The sequence below is a fragment of the Phyllobates terribilis genome, unplaced genomic scaffold (genome assembly GCF_046119375.1).
Source record: "Phyllobates terribilis strain yellow unplaced genomic scaffold, ASM4611937v1 Scaffold_8__6_contigs__length_399053987, whole genome shotgun sequence".
NCBI lineage: Eukaryota > Metazoa > Chordata > Amphibia > Anura > Dendrobatidae > Phyllobates > Phyllobates terribilis.
The window spans coordinates 176762135-176776742 of NW_027362768.1; the positions used below are offsets into that span (position 1 = coordinate 176762135).

Consider the following 14608-nt stretch of genomic DNA (forward strand, 5'->3'; position numbering starts at 1 on the left):
CAGAAAAATGACAAAACTAACATTATTTTCTCATTTGCGGAGACTCCAGAACATGGTGCCATTACATAGCTTGACATTAGGACACTAATAACCAACCACGGCAAGACGTCTTGGTGACACTGTCCCATTTTCTAATATTGCTAACATTGCAGCACCTCTTTGTGCAGGTTATCACAACCCAATAAAGTGGGCAACCAAAAGTGATCTCCTCACTCCAGGGGCCACACAGAAACAATATGCGATGCCTTTATGGTACGCATCCCCTTTTGCAATCTGTTCATCTTCGTAGTGCTGATATAAAACAAGTAGCTAGACATAAAACGCTGTTCTAGTTTTATGCACGTAGGACATTTTCACACCCAGCAGATTTCTTGCAGATATTTCTGCAACCAAAAAATGAATTCCAAACCTGTAAATGAAATTGTTTTAGCAAAACCCAATTCATATGAGTAGCAAAGTCGGAGAACTTTCTAGCTTTTCAAAACTTTTCAGTGTAATTTTTATGTTCAATTCCTCAGCATAAATAAAAAGGAATATTCTTGTTCACCTAGAACCTAAAGAGAGAAGTAAAATGTTCTCAAAGCTGGAATAAAATCAGTCAAACTCATCGACTTTAACCACAGTGGATCCAGGGCAGGACACTCCGCTGGACTGATCCCGATACAGAGTCAGTGACATCCTGTTCTTCAGTCACCTGAACACTGATGTCTGTGGCTTCATCTGGCATCACTGTCTGTTACATACTGGACACACGGGGGTTATGCTTGATTTCATTATTTTCAAAGTATCCTTTCAGAGTGTAAAATCTTTACAGGCCGGGCAACCCCCTTTAATACCGCTCTCTTTATACCTACAATCTTTATGGCTCGACTGTATATTGGAGGTTTCGCTCAATCTAGAGCTGTAGATGCCGATGTAGCCCCTTGAGTCAGGTTCGTACAGGGTGCTCACATACCACTTGTCTGGTCTATAATATAGTCAAACAGTTGCAATCACAAGTATTGAACCTCCATTGTAAATTAGTTTTTTTTTTTAAGCCACGTTTTACATTTTTTTCTGTTTGCAATAAATCATTCAAACAAAAACAATGTAAATAAACTCAAAACTAATATAATGAGTGGCTTGTCCAAATTCACAACTGTTACTGACTGCTGTCTCAGAATTATTCATCCCTTTCATGACAAGTTTATTTAGTACTTAGTAGAGTCCCCTTTGGCTGTTATGATCTGCTATAGACAAGATGCCTCACAATACATCAGCTTCTGTTTTTTTCCAAGGATTTCATGATGGATGATTGATTTCATCTTGCACTCCATGTGCTAGAGGAAGCAAAACAGTCCCAGAGCACCACCGAACCACCACCATGCTTCACTGTAGGGAGAACTGAGCCATTACCTTGCTTCATTGTAGGCATCATCGAGCCACCACCATGCTTCACTGTAGACATCACTGAACCACTGCCATTCTTCACTGTAGGCATCGCCCAACAACAACCATACATCACTATAGACATCACCGAGCCAACGCCATGCTTCACTGTAGGCATCACCAAACCACTACAGTGCTTCATTGGAGGGATCACTGAGCCACCACCATGCTTCACTTTCACTGTAGATATCACCAAGCCACCGCCATGCTTCACTCTAGGCATAACTGATCCCCTGCCTTATTTCACTTTAGGCAGTTCCAAGCTCCTGCCATTCTTCACTGTTGGCATTACTGAGCTAACCAAACTATACTTTAGGCATCACTGAGCCACCACCATGCTTCACTGTTGGCAGGGTGTTCTTTTTCGTGTATGCTTAAAGAGGTTGTCCCCTACTTTATCATTGATGACCTATCCTTAGGATAGGTCACCAATGTCTGATTGTTCGGAGTCCCGACACCCAGCTCCCCAGCCGATCAGCCGACCTCCTATTAATTTGAATAGAGGGTGGATGTGCAGTACCCGGCCGCGGCCACTATCAGAAGACAACAGCTCCACAGTTGAGCATCTCCAGCCGAGGTCAGCTGATTGGTGGGGGTGATGGGTGTCGGACTCCCACCGATCAGACATTGGTGACCTAGGATAGGTCATCAATGATAAAGTAGTGGACAACATCTTTAATTCTTCCTTCTCTAAAATTAACCCTGACCCTAAGGCCACAAAAATTCCAGTTTGGTTTCATCGCTTCACAAAACAGGATCCAATAACTTCTGTGGCTTATTTACATGATTTTGAGCATATTGGAGGTCACTTTTCTTGTTCTTTTTGGTCAGTAGAGGTGATGTTTTGGAGTTTGGGTATGGAGACCTTCAGTATTTAGCATGTGACTTAGTGTGCAAGCTGAAACCTCAGCACCCACTCCCACCAATTCGCTTACAAGAGTCTTTTTTGCCATCACTCAAGGGGTTTTGACCACCTGCCTCCTCAGGAATCTGGTAGAAGCCAGTAATCACTTTTTCTTCCTGCTTCTTTCAGGAAGTGTAGCCAGTGTTCTTTGAACTTGTGCACTATACATCCAGCTGCATCTCTAGGGACATTACTTGCCATCCTCATCTTTTTGTATCCTTTTTCTTGCTTGTGCCAGGCATTGTTCTCTTCTCTTAAATTTGTGGACCACTCTCTTGACAACCCAAAAATATTAGTGACCTGGAGGACACTGCCCTTGAGGACTGGGTTAAGATTCCTCAAGAACGCTGCCAGAAGGTGGTGTCTGGCTTTACATCATGTATGCAGCAGGTTATAATAACCAGAGGAGCTTTACTAAGCAATAAAGACACTTGTCATGAAGTGGTGAATAATTCTGACACTACGTTAAGTGGGTTTGATGACTGGCAGAATTTTAATATTACAACCATGGTTGGCACACTCTTATGGGATCAGTGTTTTATAAACTGGCCTGGAAAGGCCCAGGCTAGCTGTTTTAGGATGATGGTGTGCTTATGTCACATTATTGCATTTAATCCGAGAGCTTGCTTATTCGGAAAGTAGGTGACAGGTGCCACAGTGAATGCCATCCCCACAGGTTTGGTACAATGTAGGCGTAGGTTTCCTGCTAAAGTTTGAACTATGTTTAGATTTGACTGTACGCAGCGCATACTGTTTTCCTAATGCCCACTCATGTAATGTGCTGGCAATATGGGCTGCAGTGAGCGATAAAACTGTTAAACAGCAGAATTGAGAACATTCATTAAATAAATCACTGTTTGCAAACTGTTCATTGCTACCTATTCTACAGTGGTTGAGTATTTTTGTACATAAGTGGAGTGAAATGATCACAGATGAAATCCTCCTTACACTGGCATGCCATGGCCGGTATGTCACTCTCCACAAGTAGAAACATTACCCCTTCGACCTCAGTCCAGAGCCTCTTACCCTGTCAAATCAGATCTCATACTTTGCACTGATGAAGGGCCAATACCCCGAAACACTGTCTGCAAATTGAGATTCTGATTTGGCTTTCATCCTAAGTCATATTGCAAGGCTCGTTAAGGATCAACAGTGACCTGTAGGATGGCTACTTCAAATAGGTGGCGCTATAGAGTTCTAGTCCTCTTCCTTTCTGAAGAGACAATTCACAGATTAAATCGTAATTTATCTAATGAAGTGAATGTCACATGAAATTTGGTATTGTGGGTATTCAAGGACAACACAATGATGGAGTGTCCTCCTCATGTGACAACTCCACTGTCAACTAAGGCAGACATTACTTTATAGCATTAGCTTTAGTGTTCAAGGCCAGATAGATGACACCATACAAAGGGGCCCATGTTGCTCGACATATGGTGTGTTGCAGACTCTACGTAAAAGGAGTCTCCTCTGCAGATTCCATAACCTTTGTATGCATTGATTTTTTTTTTTGCACTATGTCACGGTTTTTGTTACAAACGGAAACCATGTTGCAAATGTGAAAAGAGATTTAAAAGTTGTTCATATATTTCATGTCTGCATGCTATAGCCTTACAGAGTGAAACTTTATTTGTTAGTTATATATGGAGGTGGCTACTCTTAGTAAGCACCTGTTCTCTTTTTTGGAAGTGACGGTCAGTCTTTGATATTTGTATACACAGGCCATACGTGTCGAACTCTGGCTTGTGGGCCAAATTTGGCCCACAGGTTGGTTTTGTTTGGCCCGCAACACCAAAACCACCACCCCTATGTGGGGCCCATTATTCTGTATGGAGGACTATGTGGGGCCCATTATACTGTATACTGGTTGGCCCGTGACTTTGTCTAAGTTTTTCATTATGGCCCTCTGTGTGTTTTGAGTTTGATATCCCTGACATAGGCCCTCTGACGGAGCACTCCTTACATCAGCCTATGGCTGTTTTAATCACAGCAGGATCCTACCTACCCATAATTGCAGGCAGGCAGCCTAGGAGAGGTATATGTTAGGTTAGGTTCCCAGCAAAGAGGATCGCCTTGTCGTTGGCTACCGGGTACACATGAATTGGCCAATTTATGCGTAAAGTATCTACATAGCATTACAGAGTGCAAATGTATTTGTTAGTTATATATGGAGGTGGCTAGTTTTTAGTATGCACCTGTTCACACCTGTTCTCTGTTTAGAAGTGACAGTCAGTCTTTGATATTTATTATGAGAGGACCCAGAAGTGAACTGCTTTGATGATCGGAGCTTGTGGCTCAGCAGCTTAGGCTCCTGCCTGTAGTTGTGGTTGTGGGTTCAAGACCGGGAGACTCACAAAAAAATAAAAATAAAAACAGAAGTGAACTGCTTCTCATGTTGTTCGACATATGGTTTGTTGTCGACTGCATAGTCGACTGGAGTCTCCAATGCAGATTCCATAACATTTGCACATGCATTGTGGTTTTTTTTTTCTTTTTTTTTTTGCCACTATGTCACAGTTTCTGTTACAAACGGAAACCATGTTGCAGATGTGAACAGAAATTAAAAGTTGTTCACTGCCTAAATATTTCTCTACTTGTAGCTGTACACATCTGTATGCACAGAGTTTCCCTTTGTGGTGGCTGCAGTTTGCCAGAGTTTTATCATTTTAAAGTTTGAAGTGAAGCAGGAGATTTGAAGCTTTGTGTGTGTGAAAATCTGATCTCGGTTTCCTACAAATATGATAAAATACCAGTGGAAGATCTAAGTAGGGCTTTTGTCTCCGCTCTTTAGGGCAGCTTATTCTAAAGTTTTTCTTTTTTTGTGTCACTAGAGTCATACAGTTCATAGGACATTGAGGGACATTTACTTTTGCATTTATACTCCAAGTTCTAATCCTATATTGCCCCCGAACTTTGTCGCATGAGATTTGCACCACGTTGAAAATGTAAACGCGTCATAATGAATGTAATTCAACAAGCTCAAATCTGGTTTCTTTATTTTTATAAGAATTTTGGGCCTGATTGATCATTTGCATATTATTTTTAAGCCACTTTTCTTTTTTAATCTTATGGTGTTCACTGATATTTACTGAATTCATCAAAATGGCACACATGGTTTATGAATTTTATAATATACAGTACAGACCAAAAGTTTGGACACACCTCATTTAAAGATTTTTCTGTATTTTCATGACTTTGAAAATTGTACATTCACACTGAAGGCATCAAAACTATGAATTACCACATGTGGAATTATATACTTAACAAAAAAGTGTGAAACAACTGAAAATATGTCTTATATTCTAGGTTCTTCAAAGTAGCCACCTTTTGCTTTGATGACTGCTTTGCACACTCTTGGCATTTTCTTGATGAACTTCAAGAGGTAGTCACCGGAAATGGTCTTCCAACAATCTTGAAGGAGTTCCCAGAGATGCTTAGCACTTGTTGGCCCTTTTGCCTTCACTCTGCGGTCCAGCTCACCCCAAACCATCTCGATTGGGTTCAAGTCTGGTGACTGTGGAGACCAGGTCATCTGGTGTAGCACCCCATCACTCTCCTTCTTGGTCAAATAGCCCTTACACAGCCTGGAGGTGAGTTTGGGGTCATTGTCCTGTTGAAAAATAAATGATGGTCCAACTAAACGCAAACTGGATGGAATAGCATGCCGCTGCAAGATGCTGTGGTAGCCATGCTGGTTCAGTATGCCTTCAATTTTGAATAAATCCCCAACAGTGTCACCAGCAAAGCGCCCCCACACCATCACACCTCCTCCTCCATGCTTCACGGTGGGAACCAGGCATGTAGAGTCCATCCGTTCACCTTTTCTGCGTCGCACAAAGACACAGTGGTTGGAACCAAAGATCTCAAATTTGGACTCATCAGACCAAAGCACAGATTTCCACTGGTCTAATGTCCATTCCTTGTGTTCTTTAGCCCAAACAAGTCTCTTCTGCTTGTTGCCTGTCCTTAGCAGTGGTTTCCTAGCAGCTATTTTACCATGAAGGCCTGCTGCACAAAGTCTCCTCTTAACAGTTGTTGTAGAGATGTGTCTGCTGCTAGAACTCTGTGTGGCATTGACCTGGTCTCTAATCTTTTAGCTGCTGTTAACCTGCGATTTCTGAGGCTGGTGACTCGGATAAACTTATCCTCAGAAGCAGAGGTGACTCTTGGTATTCCTTTCCTGGGGCGGTCCTCATGTGAGCCAGTTTCTTTGTAGTGCTTGATGGTTTTTGCAACTGCACTTGTTGACACTTTCAAAGTTTTCCCAATTTTTCGGACTGACTGACCTTCATTTCTTAAAGTAATGATGGCCACTCGTTTTTCTTTACTTAGCTGCTTTTTTCTTGCCATAATACAAATTCTAACAGTCTATTCAGTAGGACTATCAGCTGTGTATCCACCAGACTTCTGCACAACACAACTGATGGTCCAACCCCATTTATAAGGCAAGAAATCCCACTTATTAAACCTGACAGGGCACACCTGTGAAGTGAAAACCATTTCCGGTGACTACCTCTTGAAGCTCATCAAGAGAATGCCAAGAGTGTGCAAAGCAGTCATCAAAGCAAAAGGTGGCTACTTTGAAGAACCTAGAATATAAGACATAGTTTCAGTTGTTTCACACTTTTTTGTTAAGTATATAATTCCACATGTGTTAATTCATAGTTTTGATGCCTTCAGTGTGAATGTCAATTTTCAAACTCATGAAAATTCAGAAAAATCTTTAAATGAGAAGGTGTGTCCAAACATTTGGTCTGTACTGTATATATATATAATATATAATATATATATAATATAATTTTTTTTTAGAGCAAGAATTCGCATGTCGTAAAAATTAGTCAAAAGTTTCTGGTGTACATAAAACCACTCTAGGGGAGACTGGAGTACGTGTGGATCAAATTTTGTAAATTTTTGAAAAGTTGTAAATGATGAATCAGCAAAAGTAACTGGAAACCCTGAACCAAGCCCATGATGGCAAACCAAAGAGGAAAACAAAAAAACAAACAGGCAAACACGCAGAAAAAAATAGAAAATAAAAAGGTGCAAACAAAATACACCACAAATTTAACAAAAAACAGTAATTCATTTGGCCCATTGTATTTTAATTTGGATATTTTAAAAATGTTCTCCCCTTTCAAAAAAACTTTTTTTTTTTAATATGCTGCAGTAGCTATAAAACAACATTGTTTTACTCCCCTTCCCTGGGTCCAGTGCTGAGTCTTGGCTGCTGCTACCGGCATCTGTTGTTGTCTGCAGCGCTGCAGACAATCGTGGAGCTCAACAGCTCATGCCATCTGCACGGGCAGAGCCGCTGAGCTTATTGATTGTCTGCAGCGCTGTCAATGTAACAAGGCTCTGCCGCATCTTTGTTTGTCAATAGGAAAAGTTGTATTCAGTAAATCTGACTGTTGGAGGAAATCCTGCGTCTGTTCTGAATGTGTTCAGCAAATCTTATAGCCGAGCTTGGTAATTTCAATTTCTTGGTAATGGAAATATACTTAATGAGGCTTACCATCCTACAATAAAATTTTACATTTAAATTACATTATAAATTTTACCTACAGATTTCTATATTGGTCAAGTTTTGCTTATTTGTAATAGTTACTTGACCCCCCCTCCCACCATGTATTTTCAGGTGCCTCGTCACCAGACTTGGAGTCCAATTATGGAGGGGGCTTATTGGACATTGTCAAAGGGGGGGCAGGACGACTGTTCAGTAACTTTAAGGACAACCTGAAGGATACATTGAAGGACACGTCTACTAAAGTAATGCAATCTGTCGCCAGGTAAGCTCTAAAATAAATATAGCAAGCTGAGTTCTGCACATTCAAGAGGATGATCTATTCTTGTGGATTTGTGGTATGAAAAATGCTGGTATAACCTGAGCATCTTCTGTATATATTCATATATGTACAACTTTTATAACTTCTTGTATACAGGTATATAAACCATGCTGATATAATTCGAGCATATTCTGTAGATTATCATATTTGTACAGCTGGGGAAAGTTATAAATGATCTTGTACATAGTTTTTTTTGTTTTGTTTTTTTTCAACATCATTTTTATTTGAGTTTCCATGACACAAATACATAACATACATCAAATCTGGTACATTGAGAGGTAAGGGTGCCCGTACATTGAGAGGTAAGGGTGCCCGTACATTGAGAGGTAAGGGTGCCCGTACATTGAGAGGTAAGGGTGCCCATACACAGACTGGGCCTACAACAACTCTGTTCATATTTAATTAGTATACCAGATATATCACTATTCACAAATCAAAATCAAAGCTAGAATTCTTCAAAATGTAACTAATGAGTACATACCAAAATAACCAACAAAATGAATTAGTTGACATTATGTCTTATATCTCATTGAAGCCATCATGGATAATTAATACATTTATATATATGCCAGAAGTCCTGATTGTTCTCCTCACCTTTCTCTTCTCCATTTTAAGTTAAACGAAGTGGACCTAAGTTATTTTTGAGATCTTCTAGTATATACCATGCTGTCGATGTAAAGGGTTCTATCATTTTCCTTTTGTCCTCTATTGAAAAGCAATTTATAATAAACTGTTTCCATTTTTGAAGGAATTTGCTGCTCGCTTCTCTTTATTACATAGGGCATCTTGTTGTTCCACCTCCATGTAATGCTTCAATTTTGTGCTATTAGTTCCGTAATGGGGGGGGGGGGGTATTGGGATCTAGCCAATGCTTTAGGAGCTGTTTGTTTCGCCAATATAAGCCAGGTATGTAGTAACTTGGGGGGACTCCCTATTAATTTGTTAGGGTTGTTTATATTAGTCCAAAAATGCAGCAGGGCTAGACAAGGAGAAGGGACATATCCTGGTCCCCATGTGGTGTTAATCATGTCAGCTACCTGGTCCCAATAGGAAACCGATGCAGGACAGGACCAAAGACCGTGTAGGTGGTCAGAGTGTGGATGTTGGCATTTGGGACACACAATTAGTCTATTAGAAAGGTGGGTCTTTTTTTGGTAGATTAAAGGCGTATATCGCACCATGCATGATTTTGAACGGAGTTTCTCTCCACTATTCATTTATAATATGTTTCCTGAATAACCTCCAACCTTTCTAATCTTCTCGGGGATATCTACGTCATCAAATTGTTGTTTCCAGTACTTAAGAAAGGTATCTGGGTGTGTTTCTTTGTACATAGTTTTAATAACCCCATAGTACATATAACATCAAGAACCTTCTGAAATCCGTACAGATAAAGAGATATAATGTTTGTAATCAGTATTGTTGAGATAAGATGTGGCACGTCATAGACATTATTTTCTGTTTGTAAATGCAACAAATTCCTAAAACAATCTGTAACATTTTCCTTGTGTTTTTTTTTTTTTTTTTCAGTTATGCAAAAGGAGAGCTGGATATCTCATACATTACCTCAAGGATTATTGGTAAGGAAATGTTGTTCTGCATAGCAAAGTAATCACATCTGTACAGTTATTTTATATTGAATTATTTCACCAATTTATAGTTGATTTATTCAATTCATGAGTTCGGTAAAATTATAGTGCATCACTTATCCTGTCCTGATCCTGTATTATACTGCAGAGCTGCACTCACTATTCTGCTGGAGGAGTCAATGGAATAGCTGCTGATGGAATAGGGAGTTCTGCTCTGGATTACAATACATCATGTAACTCAGGGTCAGTACAAGATAAGTAATGGTATGTATGTACACAGTGACTGCACCAGCAGAATAGTGAGTGCAGCTCTGAATTATAATACAGGCAGTAACTCAGGAACAGTACAGGATCAGTAATGTAATGTATGTACACAGTGACTGCACCAGCAGAATAGTGAGTGCAGCTCTGGAATATAATACAGGATGTAACTCAGGATCAGTACAGGATCAGTAATGTAATGTATGTACACAGTGACTGCACTAGCAGAATAGTGAGTGCAGCTCTGGAGTATAATACAGGAGGTAACTCAGGATCAGTACAGGATCAGTAATGTATGTACACAATGACTGCACCAGCAGAATAGTGAGTGCAGCTCTGGAGTATAATACAGGATATAACTCAGGATCAGTACAGGATCAGTAATGTAATGTATGTACACAGTGACTGCACCAGTAGAATAGTGAGTGCAGCTCTGGAGTATAATATAGGATGTAACTCAGGATCAGTAATGTAATGTATGTACACAGTGACTGCACCAGCAGAATAGTGAGTGCAGCTCTGGAGTATAATATAGGATGTAATGTATGTACACAGTGACTCAAGTAAAGTAGGGATATAAATTTAGTATAAATACACTTTACTGGTCATATAATGGAACTTATTATCATTATATAATAATAATTTTTAATTATTTAGCGCCAACATATTCCGCAGCACTTTACAATTAAGCGGGGGCATATACAGACAATAAATTCAATACTGGTTAAGACAGTTTAAACAGTTACATTAGGAGTGGGGTCCCTGCTCGCAAGCTTACAGTCTGCAAGGAAATGGGGGGACACAATAGGTGAAAAGTGCTTGTTATTTCAGGTCAGGCAATTATAATTAATTGGGATTTTCATATAAAGCTGTATGATCAGGTCATCAGCCTGTATGTTTAAGTGCAATACACAAGTATCGAGTGCAGTTATCTTGTGCATGGAGGGTGTGGAGACAGATGAATAGTAGGGAACAGATTCTGAATGATATTTAGAAGGAGAGAACAGGGGAAAGTTAGTTTACGGAGTAGCTGAGATGGTAGGCTTGTTTAGCGAGATGGGTGTTTTAAGCGCGCTTGAAGACGTGGTGGCTAGGCATCAGTCGGATCGTCTGGGGTAGAGCATTCCAGAGAACTGGCGCAGCACGAGAGAAGTCTTGGAGACGGAGGTGCGAGGTTCGGATTATGGGGGATGTTAGTCTTAGACTTAGGGCTCTATTTTCTATGTGTGTTTATTATTCTAATCTTTAGTAATGCAGCATTTTCTGATTTTCCTAGTTATGTCCTTCCCGGCGGAAGGTGTGGAATTAGGATTCAGAAACCACATTGAGGATGTGCGCTCCTTCCTGGATTCAAGACATCTAGACCATTATACAGTGTTCAATTTGTCACCCAAGTCTTACCGCAGTGCCAAGTTCCATAATCGGGTGTGTGATTGTCATTTGATTTGTCAGTGGTGGTGGTCTTCCATTCAGGAACCCCTCTAGAGATCCACTGGAAAGAGCAGCAGAGTTTACTTGCAGTGCTCCTCCCAACAGCCTAATCTTGATAAATTGTGCATCTATCTATACTCTCATTCTCCTCCATTACTAGACCTTCCAGATTGGTGCAATGCTCCTGCACACAGCACGGTACGGTTGCGGTGACAATCGTACCACGCCAGCACAGTATTATGCATGGGTCTAATTCTCATTGTTTGGATGGGTCCAATTCTCATTCATTTCCTCTCCTGGTATGGTACAGTTGCAGGAGCGTTACACTCCACCAGAAGAACTGACCACTAATAACACTTTGATCATTCTGCCAGCGGCTCCTCAGCAATAGACTATATACTATTACATTTCCAGCATTATGTTGCTAAGGAGCAACTTAAAAAGTTGTGAAGGACTGTGGGGAGAATCTTCGTATAACGGAACATGCAATTTAAAGGACTGTTCCATTTTAAAAACCTATGGTGGTGCTAAATCGCCCCCCTTTTTCCGGAAACGTAAATAGCTAAATTTTTTAAAATAAAGAAATGTAACATATTTTGTGTTGCCACATGTGTAATTGCCTGAAGTGATAACAGATAAAATATTTATCCCATGCAGTGAACGATGTAGCGAAAAAAAACCAGTCGTGATGCCAGAATTGCCTTTTTTTTTGCCTGCAGTACTTGCCCCCCCAAAAAACTAAATAAAAAGCAATTGAAACTTTGTACAAAACCCAGAATAGTATTTAATAAAAAATACAGCTTAAAATGCACAAAATGACCCTCACATGGCTCCATTGATGGGAGAATAAAAAAAAATTACAGGTCTCAGAAAAAGGTGACACAAACCAGATTTTTTTTTTTTTACATGGTTCTGATTTTTTTTAACTGCTAAAATATAAAAAATAAACTTCATAAAATTATTACTGACTTGAGAAATCATGTTGCCAGGTTATTACTGCACATTGAATGCTGTAAAACCCCAAAAAACCATAGAGGGATTTTTTTTTCAGTATTTCACTATACTTAGAATTTTCTGTTCATGTTTTAGTACATTATATGGTAAAATTAATAACACTACAACCCGTCCAACCTAAAACAAGCTCATATGGCTATGTCGACGTAAAAATAAAAGTTATGACTTTTGGAAGAAGGGAAAGAAGAAAACACAAGTTTAACATTTAGTACTAGATTTCCAAGCTTGTTGTGTCGTGTGATTCTCTTCGGCGCTGCTAATCTGCTCTGAAGAATCGCTGAACCCCTCGTTCCCATGTAGGAATGAGTTGCGTACTCGCTTACACTAGTCTAGTGTTACTTTAGGAATCCTTCTAGTTGTCCTGTGTGGGTCGGGTCTGATATGTGCTTATGTCTTGCAGGTCTCAGAATGCAGTTGGCCTGTAAGACAAGCGCCCAGTTTGCATAATTTATTTGCAGTTTGCAAGAACATGCACAACTGGTTACAGCAGAACCCCAAAAATGTCTGCGTCATCCACTGTATGGTAAGTGATCGCTCAGTGCTACTTCGTATAGAATGGTGTACTACGGTTTCTGGATGTGCAGTACTTGCTCCAGGTTTTGGCTAATGTGAATGAAATATCACATAGGATGCTAGAAATGTTGGGTCAGCAGCGGTGGGGGAGGTTCATTCAGTATATGTGTCCAGTGTGAACATAGGTTACCATTAGCCAGCTAGATTCTATCAGAACTGGATTAAATTCAGAAAAAACAAGAAACCTGCCTGATGATACTTAAGACATGGTCCCCAGACAGAGCCATACTATGACTTGTGATAAGACACTAGGGAGAAAATAGCCACTAATGGTGGTTGTATCCTGAAGAAGAAGTGCTTGACACTTTGAAACGCGTCGAATAAAAACCGCAAGTTTAATAATATCCTGTGAATTGACGTCTTCAATAATCGGCAGCTCGGGGGGTATCCACATATTCTCCAAATCTTCTTACTATGATTTGTGTCTGAGATAGAGTGGCTGTTGTTGTATATAGATGAAATGTGGAATATTACTATCAATGCAATTTATCAGGCCTAGTCATGGCACAAGATATTCTGAACAGAATAAAAAGACTGCCTCTTTTACTGAAATTCTCCTCCACAGCTGCATTACCAGTCCTGCTGTTTCCAAAAAGACTACAGAATAGTGAGTGCAGCTCTGGGGTATAATACAGGATGTAACTCAGGATCAGTACAGGGTCAGTAATGTATGTACACAGTGACTGCACCAGCAGAATAGTGAGTGCAGCTCTGGGGTATAATACAGGATGTAACTCAGGATCAGTAATGTAATGTATGTAAACATTGACTGCACCAGCAGAATAGTGAGTGCAGCTCTGGAGTATAATACAGGATGTAACTCAGGATCAGTAATGTAATGTATGTACACAGTGACTGCAGCAGCAGAATAGTGAGTGCAGCTCTGGAGAATAATACAGGATGTAACTCGGGATCAGTACAGCATCAGTAATCTAATGTATGTACACAGTGACTGCACCAGCAGAATAGTGAGTGCAGCTCTGGAGTATAATACAGGAGGTAACTCAGGATCAGTACAAGATAAGTAATGTAATGTATGTACACAGTGACTGCACCAGCAGAATGAGTGCAGCTCTGGAGTATAATACGGGATGTAACTTAGGATCAGTAATGTAATGTATGTACACAGTGACTGCACCAGCAGAATAGTGAGTGCAGCTCTGGAGTATAATACAGGATGTAACTCAGGATCAGTAATGTAATGTATGTACACAGTGACTGCACCAGCAGAATAGTGCGTACAGCTCTGGAGAATAATACAGGATGTAACTCAGGATCAAAACAAGATAAGTAATGCAATCTGTTTTAAAAGTGACTCCACTTTCTGCAAATTATATAAAAATTATCAAAACTGCACCTACCTATACAATTTATACTATACGTAGTGCTTTTAGCGCTTACTATTTGCTTTTTATCTAAACAGGACGGTCGTGCCGCCTCTGCAGTGTTAGTCAGCGCCATGTTCTGTTTTTGTCACCTTTTCACCAATCCGGTGTCTGCAATCCAACTGCTAAATGCGAAACGTCCAGGAATAGGACTGTGGCCATCGCACAGAAGGTGAGAAC

The 14608-nt window shown here is 40.2% G+C and overlaps 1 protein-coding gene across 3 annotated transcripts in view; it reads left to right on the plus strand.

Annotated features, from left to right (window-relative positions):
* Window positions 1-14608, plus strand: part of DNAJC6 (DnaJ heat shock protein family (Hsp40) member C6) — a 100570-nt gene that overhangs the window by 51243 nt on the left and 34719 nt on the right. For all 3 annotated transcript variants that reach the window (XM_073643827.1, XM_073643826.1, XM_073643825.1), the window contains 5 exons: window positions 7968-8118; window positions 9706-9755; window positions 11302-11450; window positions 12871-12993; window positions 14467-14600. In XM_073643827.1, the coding sequence (XP_073499928.1) occupies window positions 7968-8118; window positions 9706-9755; window positions 11302-11450; window positions 12871-12993; window positions 14467-14600 (607 nt within the window). The remainder of the gene's footprint in view (window positions 1-7967; window positions 8119-9705; window positions 9756-11301; window positions 11451-12870; window positions 12994-14466; window positions 14601-14608) is intronic.